The 16,530-nt window shown below is 36.4% G+C and overlaps 1 protein-coding gene across 3 annotated transcripts in view; it reads right to left on the reverse strand.

The window, feature by feature from the left end:
* Positions 1-262: 262 nt before the first annotated feature.
* kcnab1a (potassium voltage-gated channel subfamily A regulatory beta subunit 1a) overlaps positions 263-16,530 on the reverse strand; it is a 127,949-nt gene continuing 111,681 nt past the window's right edge. For 2 of the 3 annotated variants that reach the window (XM_051135553.1, XM_051135552.1), the window contains exons 9-14: positions 11,247-11,332; positions 7,412-7,532; positions 7,180-7,274; positions 6,902-7,022; positions 4,286-4,374; positions 264-4,207 (exon numbers count right to left, since the gene is read on the reverse strand). In XM_051135553.1, the coding sequence (XP_050991510.1) occupies positions 4,118-4,207; positions 4,286-4,374; positions 6,902-7,022; positions 7,180-7,274; positions 7,412-7,532; positions 11,247-11,332 (602 nt within the window). In that variant the 3' untranslated portion in view covers positions 264-4,117. Of the gene's footprint in view, positions 4,208-4,285; positions 4,375-6,901; positions 7,023-7,179; positions 7,275-7,411; positions 7,533-11,246; positions 11,333-16,530 lie in introns of all 3 variants that reach the window. The other variant, XM_051135551.1, reaches the window with a different exon arrangement.

Genomic DNA, 16,530 nt, shown 5'->3' on the forward strand with positions numbered 1-16,530 from the left:
ATAATTTACTCACCCCCTCGTTATCCAAGATGTTCATGTCTTTCTGTCTTCAGTCATAAAGAAATTATAGCTTTTGAGGAAAGCATTTCAGGATTATTCTCCATATAATGGACTTCATTGGTGCTCCGATTTTGAACTTCCAAAATGTAGTTTAAATGCAGCTTCAAAGGACTCTAAACGATCCCAGCTGAGGAAGAAGGGTCTTATCTTAAGGGTCTTAATAGTTTATTGTGTACACCGTTATATTGCCCAGCCCTATTAAGGAAACACACATGGGTTTACTGGCCATATGCGTTTTTATTTCAAGCATATAATCTACCTCTATGTACTGTTTACATATTTATATTTACAGAAGTTACTGCTGCCATACAGGGAGAGAGATGCATGATATGATAAAAGACCCTGATGCAGAGACTCAGAACAGCCTGTGTATCCAACAGCTCCTCTTTTCTCCAAAACAATGTTACAAACTTTAGAAAACAATAGTCACCACGTGGTGTGATTTCTTAGTTTCTGTAAAAGACATCATTTACAATTGAGAAAAGCTCACAGTATTACACTCATGGACCCATGGGAGAATGGGCAAGCCCTAATGTTCATGCAGGTGAGAATCAAGGCACTCCGCAGGGAGACTAAAGGTAACACTATGTACACACGGATCTCATAAAGCCTTCTGGGTTTCTCAAAACACTATTTTTGAAGTTTCACCCTTTATGTTTTTTATACAGAGCCATTGTGTTTCATCAAGACAGGTTTCAAATGAATCTAAACACTCTGAGAATCGAAATACTACAGGGTAAAGCAGCTCATCTGTGTTTAAAATATCTAGGGCGTGATAAAGTATGGCTTTCAAGTAGGGCGAGACAGAGCTATAAAATCAAACATGAGGCACCCGAAAACAGTAAATCAGATTCGCTCCCATTATATCTTAACGCTGCCATGCATATCAGGAGCTCCTTGGTTTCTTAAAGGGACAGTCCACTCCAAAATGAAAACTTGTCATTCACTGACCCTCAGTTTTTTTTTCTTTTTTTCTTAAAAATTTCTTAAACAACAGGATTTTTTGGGTTACTTCTTGTTTTTGACCCAGTGGACTGTCATTTATACATTAGTTATTCATACAGTTATTCAAACAGTTATTCATACATCTTATAGAAGAAAAAGTCATTCAAGTTCGGAACGACATGAGGGTGAAGTAAATGATGACAGAATGTTCATTTTTGGGTGAACTACCCTTGTGAAAAAGAAGAAGACTTTAGAATACTTTTAAAAAGAGTACTTATTATAGTTTAAATTTATATTAAATGTTGTTTGCTGAAATTTAGAGTGTTTTTTGGTCCACTTAAATTGGACTTAATGGGTTAGTTCACTCAAAAATGAAAATTCTTTCATTAATGACTCACCCTCATGTCTTTCCAAAACCGTAAGACCTTTGTTCATCTTTGGAACACAAATTAAGATATTTTTTTATTAAATCCGAGAGCTTTCTGCCCTGCATAGACAGAAATGCAACTGACACATTCAAGGCCCAGAAAGATAGTAGAGGACCTTGTTGAAATTGTTGAATAAATTTGTTATTTTTGTTTTCTTTGCACCAAAAAGTATTCTTGTAGCTTCATAAAATTAAGGTTGAACCACTGATGTCACATGGACTATTTTAATAATGTCCTTAGTAACTTTCTGGGCCTTGAACGTGGTAGTTGCGTTGCTGTCTATGCAGGTTCAGAAAGCTCTCATTTCAACAAAAATATCTTAATTTGTGTTCCAAAGATGAACGAAGGTCTTACAGGTTTGGAACAATATGAGTGTGAGTAATTAATGACAGAATTTTTGTTTTTGGGTGAACTATCCCTTTAAGTACATCTTTATTTGTACTTTCATAATTATTTATTTTGTTTTTGAAATGTGGTTAATATGTACTGACAAGCATTTATGGTAAACTAAAATATATTTTCATGTAATTTCAATTGAAACCTATATATAATAAATTAAAAAATATATGTAATTACACATTTATAATAATAATGAAGCTGCAATTCAGTACATTTAAAATATAGTAATTTTAAATGTATTAACACACTACACACTACGCATAACACACAATATAATAAAGTTCTTTAAATGTGCTTTAATATGTTAGTCAACACATAAAAATAAGTGTACTTCTTTAGAGCACAACAACCGATTATTAAAACATAATGACTTAACATGTACTTAAAGGAGAAGTTCACTTCCAGAACAAAAATTTACAGATAGTTTACTCTCCCCCTTGTTATCCAAGATGTTTGTGTCTTTCTTTCTTCTGTTGATAAGAAATTATGTTTCTTGAGGAATAAAATTTAGGAATTATCTCCATATAATGGACTTCAATGGTGCCCCCAAGTTTGAACTTCCAAAATGCAGTTTAAATGCAGCTTCAAATGGCTTTAAATGATCTAGCAAAACGATCGGCCATTTTCGAAACAAATTGACAATTTATATACTGTTTAACCTCAAACGCTCATCTTGTCTAAGTCTGTGAACTCAGTTTTTTTCCGGTTCATTATGGTCAATACAGTTAGGGAATGTTGAAAAACATCATTTGTTTTCTTCCCCAACTTTAAAATTGTCCTACATCACTGCAGAAGTACCGACCCAGTGTTTCCAAAGTGAACATGCAAAGATCAAACGCCTGTTACAAAAAAAGGTTAAACAGTGATGTAGGACAATTTTGACGTTGAAGAAGAAAACGAGATGGGGGTTTTTCAGCATACCCTAACTGTATTGACCCGGATTACACAGACTACGCAAGCACATCGCAGAAACGAGACAAGACGAGGTTGAGGTTAAAAAGATATACTGGAATATAAATTGTCAGTTTGTTTAAAAATGGCTAGATATTTATTTAAAAATTTAAACTGTATTTTGGAAGTTCAAACTTGGGGGCACCATTGAAGTCCAATATATGGAGAACTGAATTGTTTCTTTAAGAAATATAATTTCTTATCGACTGAAGAAAGAAAGACATGAACACCTTGGATGACGAGGGGGTGATTGAATTTTTGTTCTGTGAACTTCTCCTTTAAAAGTAATTCTTTTCATTTGACTTTCTTCCAAAATCCATTTAAGTGTATTACGAAAAATGTTCATGAAAATGCTCTATATTTCAGTACACTTACATGGCCTTCATTGATATTATGTTATTTAAAAGTATAGTTTTTAAAAAACATACTTTTTGAAGTACACTAAATGTGCACGTTTAATACAATTAAGCTCGCTTCTTTTTCACAAGGGGATCCCTTGCAGTTGTTTTCCTCTGAATATCTTCCATACTGTTACTAAAAGGAAAAACAAGTCATTCATTTATATAACATTATCATGAATGCATTAGTCTGCTGGCATAATATATTCTACGCATGTCTGATCAACTCTAATACTGTATATTTATACTGCAGTGCGGCTTGAGGTCTGTTTATAATACAGTTGCATGTTCAGTAAGCATGTATTCATAGATTTATGCTACCCTCGTTCAAGTAATTTCCTATAGGTCGGATGTGTGCATTATTTATTCTTCTACCACATGTACCTGTGGCTCACATTATAAAGCAAACACGCATAATCTTTTTAAAATATCCTTCATAAAATATCAACACAGGCATTCTTGTACAGGCAAAACAGCTTTATGATGCACACTGTTCCACTGGGTCTGTGCTCTACAGTCTGTGAAACAGGTTTGCAGTTGCTGCGTTTGAACACAAGAGGGCGACATGCTCTGTTCCTCCACTCTGTGTGCTAATACCGCCAGACATCCCGGATGGTGGCTGATGGTTTTGAGAGCAGAGGACAAGCATGGGTAAGGTTCATAAATCACATTTGTGAGTGAAGCTCTCCTACAAAGTGCCGTTACAACTGACACCAGGACGCCAGTCAATGGGATTCTTGCTGTGGTGTTTGAGTGCAAAGGCACACTAGCAGAAACAGAGGGGATGCATGTACAGGTTAAGGAGGACCGCACTCTAAGGCTTCAGACAGAGAGAGGTCAGACCGATGATGCAAACAGATTCGGAGCAGGAACCACTAGGGCACGAATACTGCTACACACATATCTCTCTTCACCCTGAGCCTGTGTCCAGAGACCCTAGGACCGATAGTCCTTCTTACTGTATGGCCTGTTCCCAAGTATGTGATCAATGTCTGAGACCACATGGGATGTCATCTTTGGAAGAACCTGAATGTGAAGAGAAATTAGTCAGGAAGCTTTTGGGAATTAACAGATGCTTCGAAAGTCAATAGATTCAGTGCTCACCTGTATGGCTCCCAGGTTTTCAGTTAGCTGCTCTGCATTTGAGGTCCCTAATAGTACCGAGCTCACTCCCTCGTTCCGCAGACACCAAGCTGGAGTGAAAAAGTGACAAAGAAGTCTTCAAAATTACGTTTTTAGCAGATTACAATTTGTGGGAAATTAGGTGGCAAAACAGAACTAAACGTAAACATATTAGTGTATTGTAACTACACCATTTTGTGGTCAAAAGTCATATTTCTTCATTGAATGGCCATTCAAAAGTACTTCTCATTAAGTCTGCATATAAACAGCACAGTTTACAAGTTTGGGTCGGTAAGATATTTGAATGTTTTTGTCTATTTGTCTAGTATTTCTTTAAAATTAGCATTTCTATCTGGCTACTTTGTATAGGTTTCTATGTAAGTACTGGTACTTCTGATTGGACTGAGGCTGGAATTTAGCGAGTTTGAAGTAAAAGTATTTGATGGACATATACTATGTGTCAGGAGCATTATCTTATTATTATCATTATCTTTTTGACCGAGATGGCTTTTAGCTGGTTTTGCATCTGAATATATATATGAAGAGTTCAGATGCAGAAGCCTCTAAATCCATCTGATGTATTTCTTTAAAATTAGCATTTCTTTCTGGCTACTTTGTATAGGTTTCTATGTAAGTACTGGTACTTCTGATTGGGCTGAGGCTGGAATTTAGCGAGATTGAAGCAGACATATTTGATACTATATATATATATATATATATATAGTAAAAACAACAATATTGCAAAAATATTTTTACTATTTAAAATAAGATTTTCTGTTTAAATATACTTTCGAATGATGACAAAGCAGATTTTTTTAAAATCAGGATTCTTTGATTTATGGAAAATTCTACATTTCAGACAGAAATCTTTATAAATGTCTTGAATGTCATTCTTGATCAATTTGATGTCCTGGGTGAATAAAACTATAAAACTAAAATAAGATTAATACAAATAATAATAATAAAACAATTATTTACTGAACCCAAACTTCTGAACTGTACTGTATAGACAATTTAATCATATTATCGGAGATTTTACCTGTGACAGTTTTGGAGGGTTTTTAAAGGGACAGTTCATCCAAAAATGTGCAGGGTCCAGAAAGGTAGTAAGGACATTGTTAAAATAGTCCATGTGACATCAGTGGTTCAACTTTAAAGGTGGCATCGGATGCAAAGTTCACTTTTACATGTTTTTTTGAACATTAATGTGTATTGGCAGTGTATGTACACATCTACCCTTAAATGATAAAAATCCATGCAGTGGTTTTTAATTAATCTGTAAAAATAATATCTCCTTTTTCAAACTGAGCCATTCTCAGATGCCAGTCGGTGTGGCGTCACCGGATGTAGACAAGAATATCTCTGACTGAGCGATTGAGGTGTTGTGTTGCTGGATGTAATAATGAACATAGTGGTCGTCATTTACTCCTGACATCTGAGCCGCTGAAAATGCAGTGGATTACATTTGTTTGTGAATCCATCAGAATGGGATGATTTTTGCAGAGCTCATTTTGACAAGGTAAAAAGGGTGTTGTTTTACACTACCATTGAGAATTTTTAACCAAAGTATATTGTAGACCTTTCATTAAGAACCTAAAGAATCATATCAACTTGTGGAAAATGGGCATCCGATGACCCATTTAATGTAATGAAGGACAAGAAGACTTTTTGTGTGCAAAGAAAACAAAAATAATGACGGATTTCATCAAAAAAAAAAAACCTTAATTTGTGTTCTGTAGATGAACGAAGGTCTTACAGGTTTGAAACAATATGATAGTGAAGAATTAATGACAGAATTTTCATTTTTGGGTGAACTACCCTTTAAAATGCATGGAACAAACATGTTTTACCTATTGCACTCAAGAATGGTCGCAGTAAACACTAACAAATAGCTTTTTAAAAGAGCAGGTCATATGGTATTTTAAAATGTCCTAATATTGTGTTGGAGTCCCCTACAACAGGTTTAAATGCATTTAAGGTCAGAAAATATTGTAATTTTCTCAAAATATACATTTATACATAGACTCATTTCTCAATGATTTTACAACAATTAGTTTGATCAGTTCTAAGCTTAAGGTCTGTAAACCCCTCCCTTCCATAAGTCTGCTGTGCTCTGATTGGTCAGAAGGCCAAGCCTGTTGTGATTGGTACAGAGAGGAGCACTCGAGCAAGTTAGCGAGCGCTACCATCAGTGTTGCCAAGTCTGCGGTTGTTTTTGATGTCCACTTATGTAAGCGAATAGTGCCCAGAGCTAAAGTTTACCCGGTAAACTGTAAACACTAGTGACGTAACAGGCAGAAGACAAAGGCATCTTTGTTTATCATACACTTTTTTGATTAACAACGTTGCAGACTGTTTACATTGAAGGATAGCTATGTTACAAACTGCAAAAAAAAAAAAAAAAGATATTTTTCGAAAACCCATATGACCCGCTCTCTTCTTGGTTCTGTCAATGCAGCAAATTCTTTAAAACTTCAGCAATAATTTAAGAACAAGAAGCAAGAACTCCACAAGCTCTGCTAGCTCAAAAGTCTACACTGAACTGGCAGCTCCACTGGTAAGACAACCTTGTAAAAGTGTTGATGGGAGAATTCTTACCTACGGCAAGTTGAGGCAAAGTGCAGCCCAGCTTCTCAGCAATATGACTGAGTTCTTTCAGCTTTGCCTGCTGCTTTCGTCCGTCCTCACTGACTATCTTGTCTTTCAGCCACTGGTATGACTTCAAGACAAAAAGACAAGAGAAGTAGATGAGTTGAGTCAGGTAGGAAGAAGCATGGCAGAAAATAAATATTTGATTTGTCTTTGTGTATATGCAGCAGTAAGCTTCTAGAAAATCCTAGAAAATTCTAAGAAAATTTGCCTTTAACACTGGGTACCTTCATAGCTGCCCTGGAGGATTCTGGGATACCGTTTTCATATTTTCCAGTGATGATCCCGCAGGCCAAAGGAGACCATGTCATGGCGCCAACACCTACAGTCCCCAACAGAATCAAGGTCATATTTATGGCCAAGATGAGCAGCTGCAGCTCTCACTGATGAATTCTCTAAAATTGACAGTATCACATTCACTGAGATTGACTGAGTAAATGATGATTGATTGACACCTGCCTATCTTATGGTAGAGCTCAGGCAGCTGCACCTCGACCTTCTCCCTCTGGAAAAGATGATATTCAGCCTGCTCACACACTGGAGGAATCAGGTTAAACTGCCTCGCTACAGAGTATGCCTCCTAGAAAGACAGAATAAAAAATACATTACACTTTCGTATCAGAATATATACAGTGTGTATGGTATATTTGTCATAGCTATAATTTCACCATATGATCTACACATTGTTTCATAATTTCTCTACTGGAACATCAGATCAGATATTATCAGATCAGATATTGCAGATATTACACTTGCTGGTTTCATTTAAAATATGTACACAAATGCTTATTTTTCCTGTTGAAAAAAAACAAAAAAAAAACAATAGAAACCGTCATAGAAATTCTAATGGCTTCCACTACAAATACCATTACAAACATTACAAACCATCAACTTCTTACCATTAAAGCCATTAAAAATGGTTTCCTGTAGTGTGTTTTGGGACATATTCCATTAGGATTTAGTGGTTTTAACAAGCCACTGATAGACGGCGACCAGTTACCAGAGACCAATAGGCACCATTACAGTTTCCATTTAAACCAGTACAATTCACATGATAACCAGTAAAACCATTACAAAATTCTGTGGAGGTTTCTATTGTTATTTTGTTGTTGTTGTTGTTGATGATGTTTTCAGCAGGTCTCTCAATGTGAGCTTGATTTCAAATGCTCATTTCTATCCTTCAGTCTAAAATTTCACATTTTTACTATTGCTGTTGGGTAAAAAGTGAACAATGAAATCACATCTAGGCAAGACTTAAAAGTAAAAATGTGTTCTCATATACAGTACTGTTAAAAAAAATTGGGGTCAATAAGATGCTTTTGAAAGCTGAAAAACACAAGAAAAACTAGCCTTGGCTCATTTTAGCTTGTCTTCCAGCCTGGTCATAGCTGCATAACTCATCAGCAGACTGATTTTAGAGGGCTTCTGTCCACTTCTTTAGCTGGTCAGGCTGGTCTTAGTTGATCAGGCTGGGAGACAAACTGGGCAACCAGCTAAAACCAGCTTAGCCAGGCTGGGAGACCAACTAAAACAAGGTACTTCCAGCTTAAACTAGCTAAGACCAGCCAACCAGCTTAGGCTGGTTTTATTTATTTACCATTCATCAAAGCTGCATTAATTTAATCGAAAATACTGTAAAAACAGTAATATTGTGAAATATTATGACAATATAAAACTAGATGAGCAAAATTTTGAACAAACTTTGAAGTTGGCTTGAAAAAGCCAAGCCTGAAAATTTGAAGCAGTTGTAAAAGATTTAACTGTGACATATGATTAGACAAATGTTGATAACATGTTGCTAGCATGATTTAGCACATTGCTAACGTGATCTAACATGTTGCTAGCATGTCAATAAAAATCTATGGGACTTTTTTTTTAGTTTTTCATCTGTTTAACGAAAAACGCAAGTCCGATCAGTTACAAAAAAAAAAAGATATAGCAACCCAAGTCAGACCAGTCTGAAGGTCTGACCCAAGTTTGGTGGTTGTAGCCTGAAAACTCTTGAGATCTTGAAATACAGTCCAAATTTAGTCTCAGGCAAACCTGAATTTCCTTCAGATACTTCAGAAATAATTTTAATATAGTGTTGAAAACAGCTGTGATGTTTAATTTTGTGGAGATAGTGATATTTTTTTCATTACTCTTTGATAAACAGAAAAAGCCACTTTTGATCAATTTAATGCATCCTTGCTAAATAAAAGTGTGAATCATTGAAAAAATAAAAACAAATATATGAACTGTGCTTTATTTTGGAATGACATATGACGTAGTTGTGTACCATATGCAACTTTGCTTTTCTGTAGCCAGGTTTTTAGCTATGTACACCCTGAGAAATACTGACTGTAATAAAAGCGACAACTTGTTCTGGTTCCCTCTATATACAGTCTATAGTAATATCACATGACTGCTGACAACCCTATTGACTCCTTGTTTGCATATGCATGTACAGAGCTCATTTCAGGCTGTGAACACAAGTTCCAGTCGAGGGGGTGTGTTTACGTGGGATGGATCTGGCATGACATCAGAACATGGTATTATCACAGTCACACAAATTGCAGGTCATCAGTGTGTGTCCTCTCTGTAAAAACCCTGATCAAGCCTTCATTTGTCACCCATGAATTAATAATGTCAGTACTTAATTACAACATATCAGTTTGGGCCAACTTGCTTCTTGCTACACTGCAATTACAGCAACATACAGTACTGCAAAACACTGTGATAAAAATGTGTGATGTGGTCAATATACAGTGCATCCGGAAAGTATTCACAGCGCTTCACTTTTTCCACATTTTATGTAACAGCCTTATTCCAGAATCAATTCATTATTTTCCTCCAAATTCTACAGACAATACCCCATAATGACAATGTGAAAGAAGTTTGTTTGAAATATTTGCAAATTTCTTAAAAATAAAAAATTCACATGTACATATGTATTCACAGCCTTTGTGCAATACTTTGTTGAAGCACCTTTGGCACCAATTACATCCTTAAGTCTTTTTGATGCTACAAGTTTTGTTCATCATCATTTGGCAATTATCTGCCATTCTTCTCCTCATATCTTCACCTCTCAAGCTCTGTCAGGTTGGATGGAGGCAGATGCACATTTTCAGGTTTCTCCAGAAATATTTGATTGGGTTCAAGCCCAGGCTGTGGCTGGGCCACTCAAGGGGATTTACAGAGTTGTCTATAAGCCACTCTTGCTGTGTGCTTAGGCTCATTGTCATGTTGGAAGGTGAACCTTCTGCCCAGTCTGAGGTTCTGAATGCTTGGGACTGGGTTTTCATTAAGGCTCTCAATATTTTGGTGCATTGAGCTTTTCTTCTACTCTGATGACTCCCACTGACCGTGCCGCTGAAAAACAGACCCACAGCATGAGGCTGGTACCAGCACACTTTACTTTTGGGATGGTGCTCTGCAGGTGATGAGCAGAGTTGGTTTTCTTCAAACATGACACCTAGATTTGAGGTTCATCACACCAGAAAATCTTGTTTGATTTCCTGAGGGTCCTTTAGGTGATTTTGTGCAAATTCCGAGCATGTTTTCATGTGTCTTCACTGATGAGAGGACTGAGTTTGAACACACAGCCATAAAGACCAGATTGGTGGAGTGTTGCACTTCTGTAGATTTCTCCTATCTCCACATATGAACATGGTGCTCAACTAGAGTGATCATTAGCTTCTTGGTTACCAAGAAGACAAGACCCTTCTCAATCAATTGCTCAGTTTGGCCAGGAGGCAAGCTCTAGGAAGAGTCCTGGTGGTTTCAAGCTTCTTCCATTTACGGTTGATGGAGGTCAGTGTACTCATTGGGACCTGCAATGCTGCAAGATTTTTTCTGCACCCTTCCCCCAGATCTGTGCCTCGATACAATCCTGTCTCGGAGGTCTACACACAATTTCTTGGACATGCCTTGTTTTTTTTTTTCTGAGGCTTGCACTGTTAACTGTTGGACCTTATATAGACAGGTGTGTGCCTTTCCAAATCATGTCCAGTCAACTGAATTTACCACAGGTGGACTCCAATCAAGTTGTAGAAACATCTAAAAGATGATCAGTGGAAACAGTAATGCACCTGAGCTCAATTTTGAGTGTCATGGCAAAGGCTGTGAATACTTATGTACATGTGACGCTGAGATACAAGAGGGTACTTTGTTGTAGGAAGTCAATGATCAGTGACAACACTCTCATATAAGTGATACGCTTGAATTCACTTGAAATGCTGTGCTCTGCAGAGTGACACGTTGAATTAGGCCTAAGTTTCTCATGACAAATGCTGTTTAGAAAAATGTTACTTGCCATTATTTCCATAGCAGTCCATCGTGAGGTTCCCCAGTACATGGACATGCCTTGGTTTATCACGTAGGTCATGGCTCTGACAATCTCTGTGGAGAAATTTCACAAATTGTTACTACTCTTGTGAAAAAGATGCAAATGTATTTTTATTGAATGTCAAACTCATACTTCAATCTTGAAAGTATATAAAAAACTATCTGCAGAGATTGACTAACATACTAAATCTAATCTCTCTCTTTCTCTCTCTCTCTCTCTCTCTCTCACACTATGAGTAGCATTTTTTTCTTCTTGTTTACAAGGGCGGACATTTTAAAACCACTGCAGTTTTTTATCTTTCATTTTCTTTTCATTTATCTCGAAAAAGGTGGGAAAAGTCAAATAGATGATGCTATTATAAAAATATAATGATAGTTCTGCTGGTCATCAATTGTGTAATTTTCTAAAGCTGTGTGTAACTGGTGCTTCAGCGACCTCTTTCTCCACTCTCAAAAATGTTTTTTTTTTTTTATGGACATTCAGTGATTCACAGTTACTTCACCTGAACTTTGAAAGAGATAAATTCACTCCTGTTATGTTCTGATGCTATACACTTTAAGAGAAGTTTTAATTCTCTTTTTAATATTAGAGTTTTCCCATATACTGAATTATGCATTGAACTGGCGCTAAAGGAAATGTATGTATGTGTAAATTTAACAGATATCTTCCTGGCAGTTTCTAGTACCTTTTTCTATTTTTATACTGTGTTTCTTCATTCTTACAGTGTACACCTGTGCATACTATCTCAGACTTCAGGTTGTGACTTAATCTGGTGTAGTACAATATAGTTTCATTCACAGTGAGTCTCAGCTTGTGTGGATTAAGTTCAGCTTTATGTACTTTTGTGTGGTTTCACTTAATTCAATAAGTGCACTCATGAGGAAAAATTGAATGATAAAGTACTGTGTAACTTTATATTCCCTTCAGCTTTTACCCTTCATGCAGATGAAATTGTAATCAGGTAAGAAAAGTGAAAAAGCAGAGTCAGGGGACTGCAGAGCCACTGAGGAACTTTAATATGCACTGCACACAGTAAGGAGCGTTAAACTCTGGACACTTTTTGCATCAATGCCGCATAAAACCACTGCATAGCGATCTCCCTGCCCATGCCTATGAGACAGACAGAGAGAGAGAGAGAGAGAGAGAGAGGGGCATCCACATCTGTCCCATGTTTAAAGATAAGAACCAGAGATGATTAAGGAGTCTAGACATGCAATTTTCACAGCACTTTCAAAAAAGAATGTGTTTTGAGTGATGGTAAAAGGTTAATGCTTTAACAAATTTGAAAACAACATACCACCTTCACTAAAATGGATAGTGTTAACAAAAGCAAATGTGAGATAAAAATGCATTTGATACAGCAACCATGCTTCTATAAGTCTTTGAGCTCTTCTGTTGAGAGTCGTGACTCTTGTATCACAAGTGCAATGCTGTATCAGGTGAGCTACCAAGCAAGTTTACTATATCAGAAAAGGAACTGGTTATGTAATCTGAAATGTTTTGAGGTCCTAACACAGTAATATTCAAAGCACTGTGTGAAAATATGTTTTTGTTAATTGATAATCTGCCCCTGTTATAATAGTTTGTGAAAAAAGAAATAAAACACCAGTGTTGATTTAAGTGGGAAACTGCAATGAATTGTATGTAGGTTTTTGGAGTTTAGCAAAACTGTAGCTACAGGCACATTTTTTTCCTTAAGATTGTTTTCATGTTCACTGTGATAGGAAGCACTAGTAAGAGCAAGTCAACAACGTTAAGACAGTTCTTTGACATGTTAGCATGCCCTCAGTTTCTTATATTGTAATTACAGATTAAACAAAAATGTATAATACATTTAAAAATGTATAAGATTTACGGTCCCATAAGGTTGTCATAAATTAACTTTGAATTTGTGACAAACATTTTTACATCTTTAGTTTAGGGAACAGTAATGGCAAGTAGCACTAAAAAAAATTGTCAAGGGTAGCAGGTTGGCAGGCACTGTGTTAGATTCCATGAGTGAGAAGTGATGGAGTGAAAGCTGAAAAGCTTGTTAAAGTAGTGAGGTCTGGAACAAATGGCTGAGTCAGGGTGACCTTGGCATCCAGCGCAGAGCTTTGAAATATTACTAAGCCCTGAATGCTACATAACAGAACAGCTCTAAGCGGTACATGCATTACCAGAGGGCCATACCGATCCCCCCCTAACAAGAGAATATTGATTGAGCTCACGAAAAGAGAGTGACTATGAAAATCTCTCTCTTTCGAAAATCTCCTTTTTGCCTCTACAAGGTGCTATTTTAGCCATCTTTGCTAACTCTAAATGCCATCCTTCACAGACGCTTCAGCAAACCTGCAATGCATCCAAGTACACTCTAAAAAATGTTGGGTCATTTTATCGGGTCGTTTTTATCATTTTTACCAAGGTACTGGGTGGTTTTTCTGCACTCTATAAAGATTTGTATACATTTAATTTTATTTATAATGTCTTTACTGTGATATAAATTATATTATTTTACACAACGCAACATACAAGGAATAGATGTCAGCAGCCTTTGTTTTGCATGATGGAAACGCCTTTTGTCTTGCATAACATAAGCTGATTTTATTTATTATAATATTAAATTTAATTTAATTTGATGTTAAAATATGTTCTTTAACCTCAGTGCTATTTGTTTATGGGCAGGTTATGGAGTCAGTCACGGCATCTTTCAGCTACGAGTGAAACGTTAGGTGGCAGTCTGAGGTTCATAGTTCCCCTGGCAAACAGCAGCCCATCACTGGTTCAGATTTCGCTGACACCGACACAAAAATTAGCATTTCAGTGAAAACAGAGAACAGTGGAATACACTTAAATTAAAATTACTTTTAAATGTTTTTAAAAGACAAATTCAATTTGTCTTATATTTTTGTCCATGGGTGTTCTTGCTTAATAATGAATGTTTTTGATTATCAAAAAATCTTTTTATCTTTTTTGATTATCTTTTTATCAATAATCTTTTGATTATTGCTGTTGCCTCTACAATTCTGCGTGCTTTTTAAATTCCAGCCCATTTTAAGCCAGCAATATACAAATATTTTTATAATAGTTGACTTTCATTGACAGTCATGGCCAAAAATATTGGCACTCTTGCAATTTTGTCAGAAAATGCAACACTTCTCTCAGAAAATTGTTCCATTTGCAAATGTTTTGGTATTCTAATGCTTATTGTTTTTGTTTGCCCAGCAGCAGCAACAACAACAATAACAAAAAAAAAACAGAGAGAAAAAAAAAAGAGAAGTCAAATTTGATAACAATTTCAAACAGAACTCAAAAATTATTGGCAATTATCTTAATGTTCCTGTGTCCACTGTGCACAATATCAAGAGGTTTACAGCCCATGGCACTGTAGCTAACCTCCTTGAACATGGACGGAAGAGCAAAATTAATGAAAAATTACAACGAAGGATTGTTCGAATGGTGGATAAGGAAGCCAGATTAACTTCAAAACAAATTAAAGCTGATCTGCAGACACAGGGTACAACAGTGTCATCTCACACTATCCGTTTGCATCTGAATGAAAGGGACGCTATGGTAGGTGACCCAGGAGGACACCACCGCTGACACAAAGGCATAAAAAAGCAAGACTGGAGTTTGCCAAAACTTATGTGACAAAACCACAACCCTTCTGGTAGAACATACTGTGGACAGATGAGACAAAAGTAGAGCTTTCTGGTAAAAGACATCATGGTACTGTTTACAGAAAAAGAAATGAGCCTTTCAAAGAAAAGAACACAGTCCCTACAGTCAAACATGGTGGAGGTTCAAAGATATTTTGGGGTTGCTTTGCTGCTTCTGGTACTGGATGCCTTGACTGTGTGAACGGTATTATGAAATCTAATGATTACCAAAGAATTTTGGGGCGTAATGTAGTGGCCAGTGTCAAAAAGCTGCTCCACCAGAGGTCATGGGTCTTCCAGCAGGACAATGACCAGAAACACATTTCAAAAAGCACTCAGAAATGGTTACAAACAAAGCACTGGAGAGTTCTGAAATGGCCAGCAATGAGTCCAGATCTGAATCCCATAGAACACCTGTGGAGAGATCTCAAAACAGCAGTTGGGAGAAGACATCCTTCAAATCTGAATGACCTGGAGCAGTTAGCAAAAGAAGAGGGGTTATAAATTCCAGTAGAGAGGTGTAAGAAACTCATTCATGGTTACAGGAAGCGATTTATTTTAGTTATGTTTTCCAAAGGGGGTGCTACCAAATATTAAGTTAGGGGTGCCAGTAATTTTGTCCAGTGCATTTTTTGGGTTCAGTGTGGAATTGTATCAGACTTTTTTTTCTGTTTTTTTTTTTTTTTTTTTTTTGTGTTGTTCCAATGCAAACAAACAAACAACAATAAAAAAAATAAACATGTGAATACCAAAACATTTGCAACTGCTACAATTATCTGAGAGAAGGGTTGCATTTTCTGACAGAATTGCAAGGGTGCCAATATTTTTGGCCATGACTGTAAAACAACCCAGCATGTTGGGTAAAAATATTTAACTCAGCCAGCTGGGGCAAACTAACCCAGCATGCATTCTGTCCAGTATTTACCCAGTGCTGGGGTGCCAAATAATCGAAACTGAGTTGTTTTTGAGTTACGTTTTTCGTCCACAAACATTTTCCCATTCTTTTCTCCTCTTCTCATCGGAAGGAAAGCAGTGAAGACTTCCATCACTTCTCTTGTTGTTACAACCAAAAGTCATACAATGTGGCATTGTATCAGTATTTTATTTTCTGAGTTGTGTTGCGGAAAAAATAATGACAGGTAGTGCCAGAAGTCACAGAGTGCAACCATTTCACGGCATCGAAATAATAGCACCCCCAATTGTCCAAAATATGTATTAAACCATGTGTTAAACAATGTGTTAATTTTTTTTTAAATAAAAATAATAAGCCATTTCATGGGCTTTCTACAACATTTTTCAGTAGCAGACATGAATTAAACTGTTATGCATTAAACTGTTGTTGCCGCAACATTAGGCTAAAGCAAGAATGCAAATCAAGTATGCACTACGATGCTTGCAATGTATTCACATCTATTTCTGGCTTTCATCTTTGTTATTGATCAGAAGAAAAACTATTTTGAAGCCAAATGCTCCCCTTTTATTATAAATTCAATATCTTCCTCTACTATTTGTTCTTCTCTCTTCTCTGCATGTGCTCAAGCAAATGTCTAAACTTAATAGGATGGATAAACGAAAGAGAAAAGGTGTTGTTACAACAGCTGGTAATTTCTTTA

The sequence above is a fragment of the Labeo rohita genome, chromosome 18 (assembly GCF_022985175.1).
Source record: "Labeo rohita strain BAU-BD-2019 chromosome 18, IGBB_LRoh.1.0, whole genome shotgun sequence".
Classification (NCBI taxonomy): domain Eukaryota; kingdom Metazoa; phylum Chordata; class Actinopteri; order Cypriniformes; family Cyprinidae; genus Labeo; species Labeo rohita.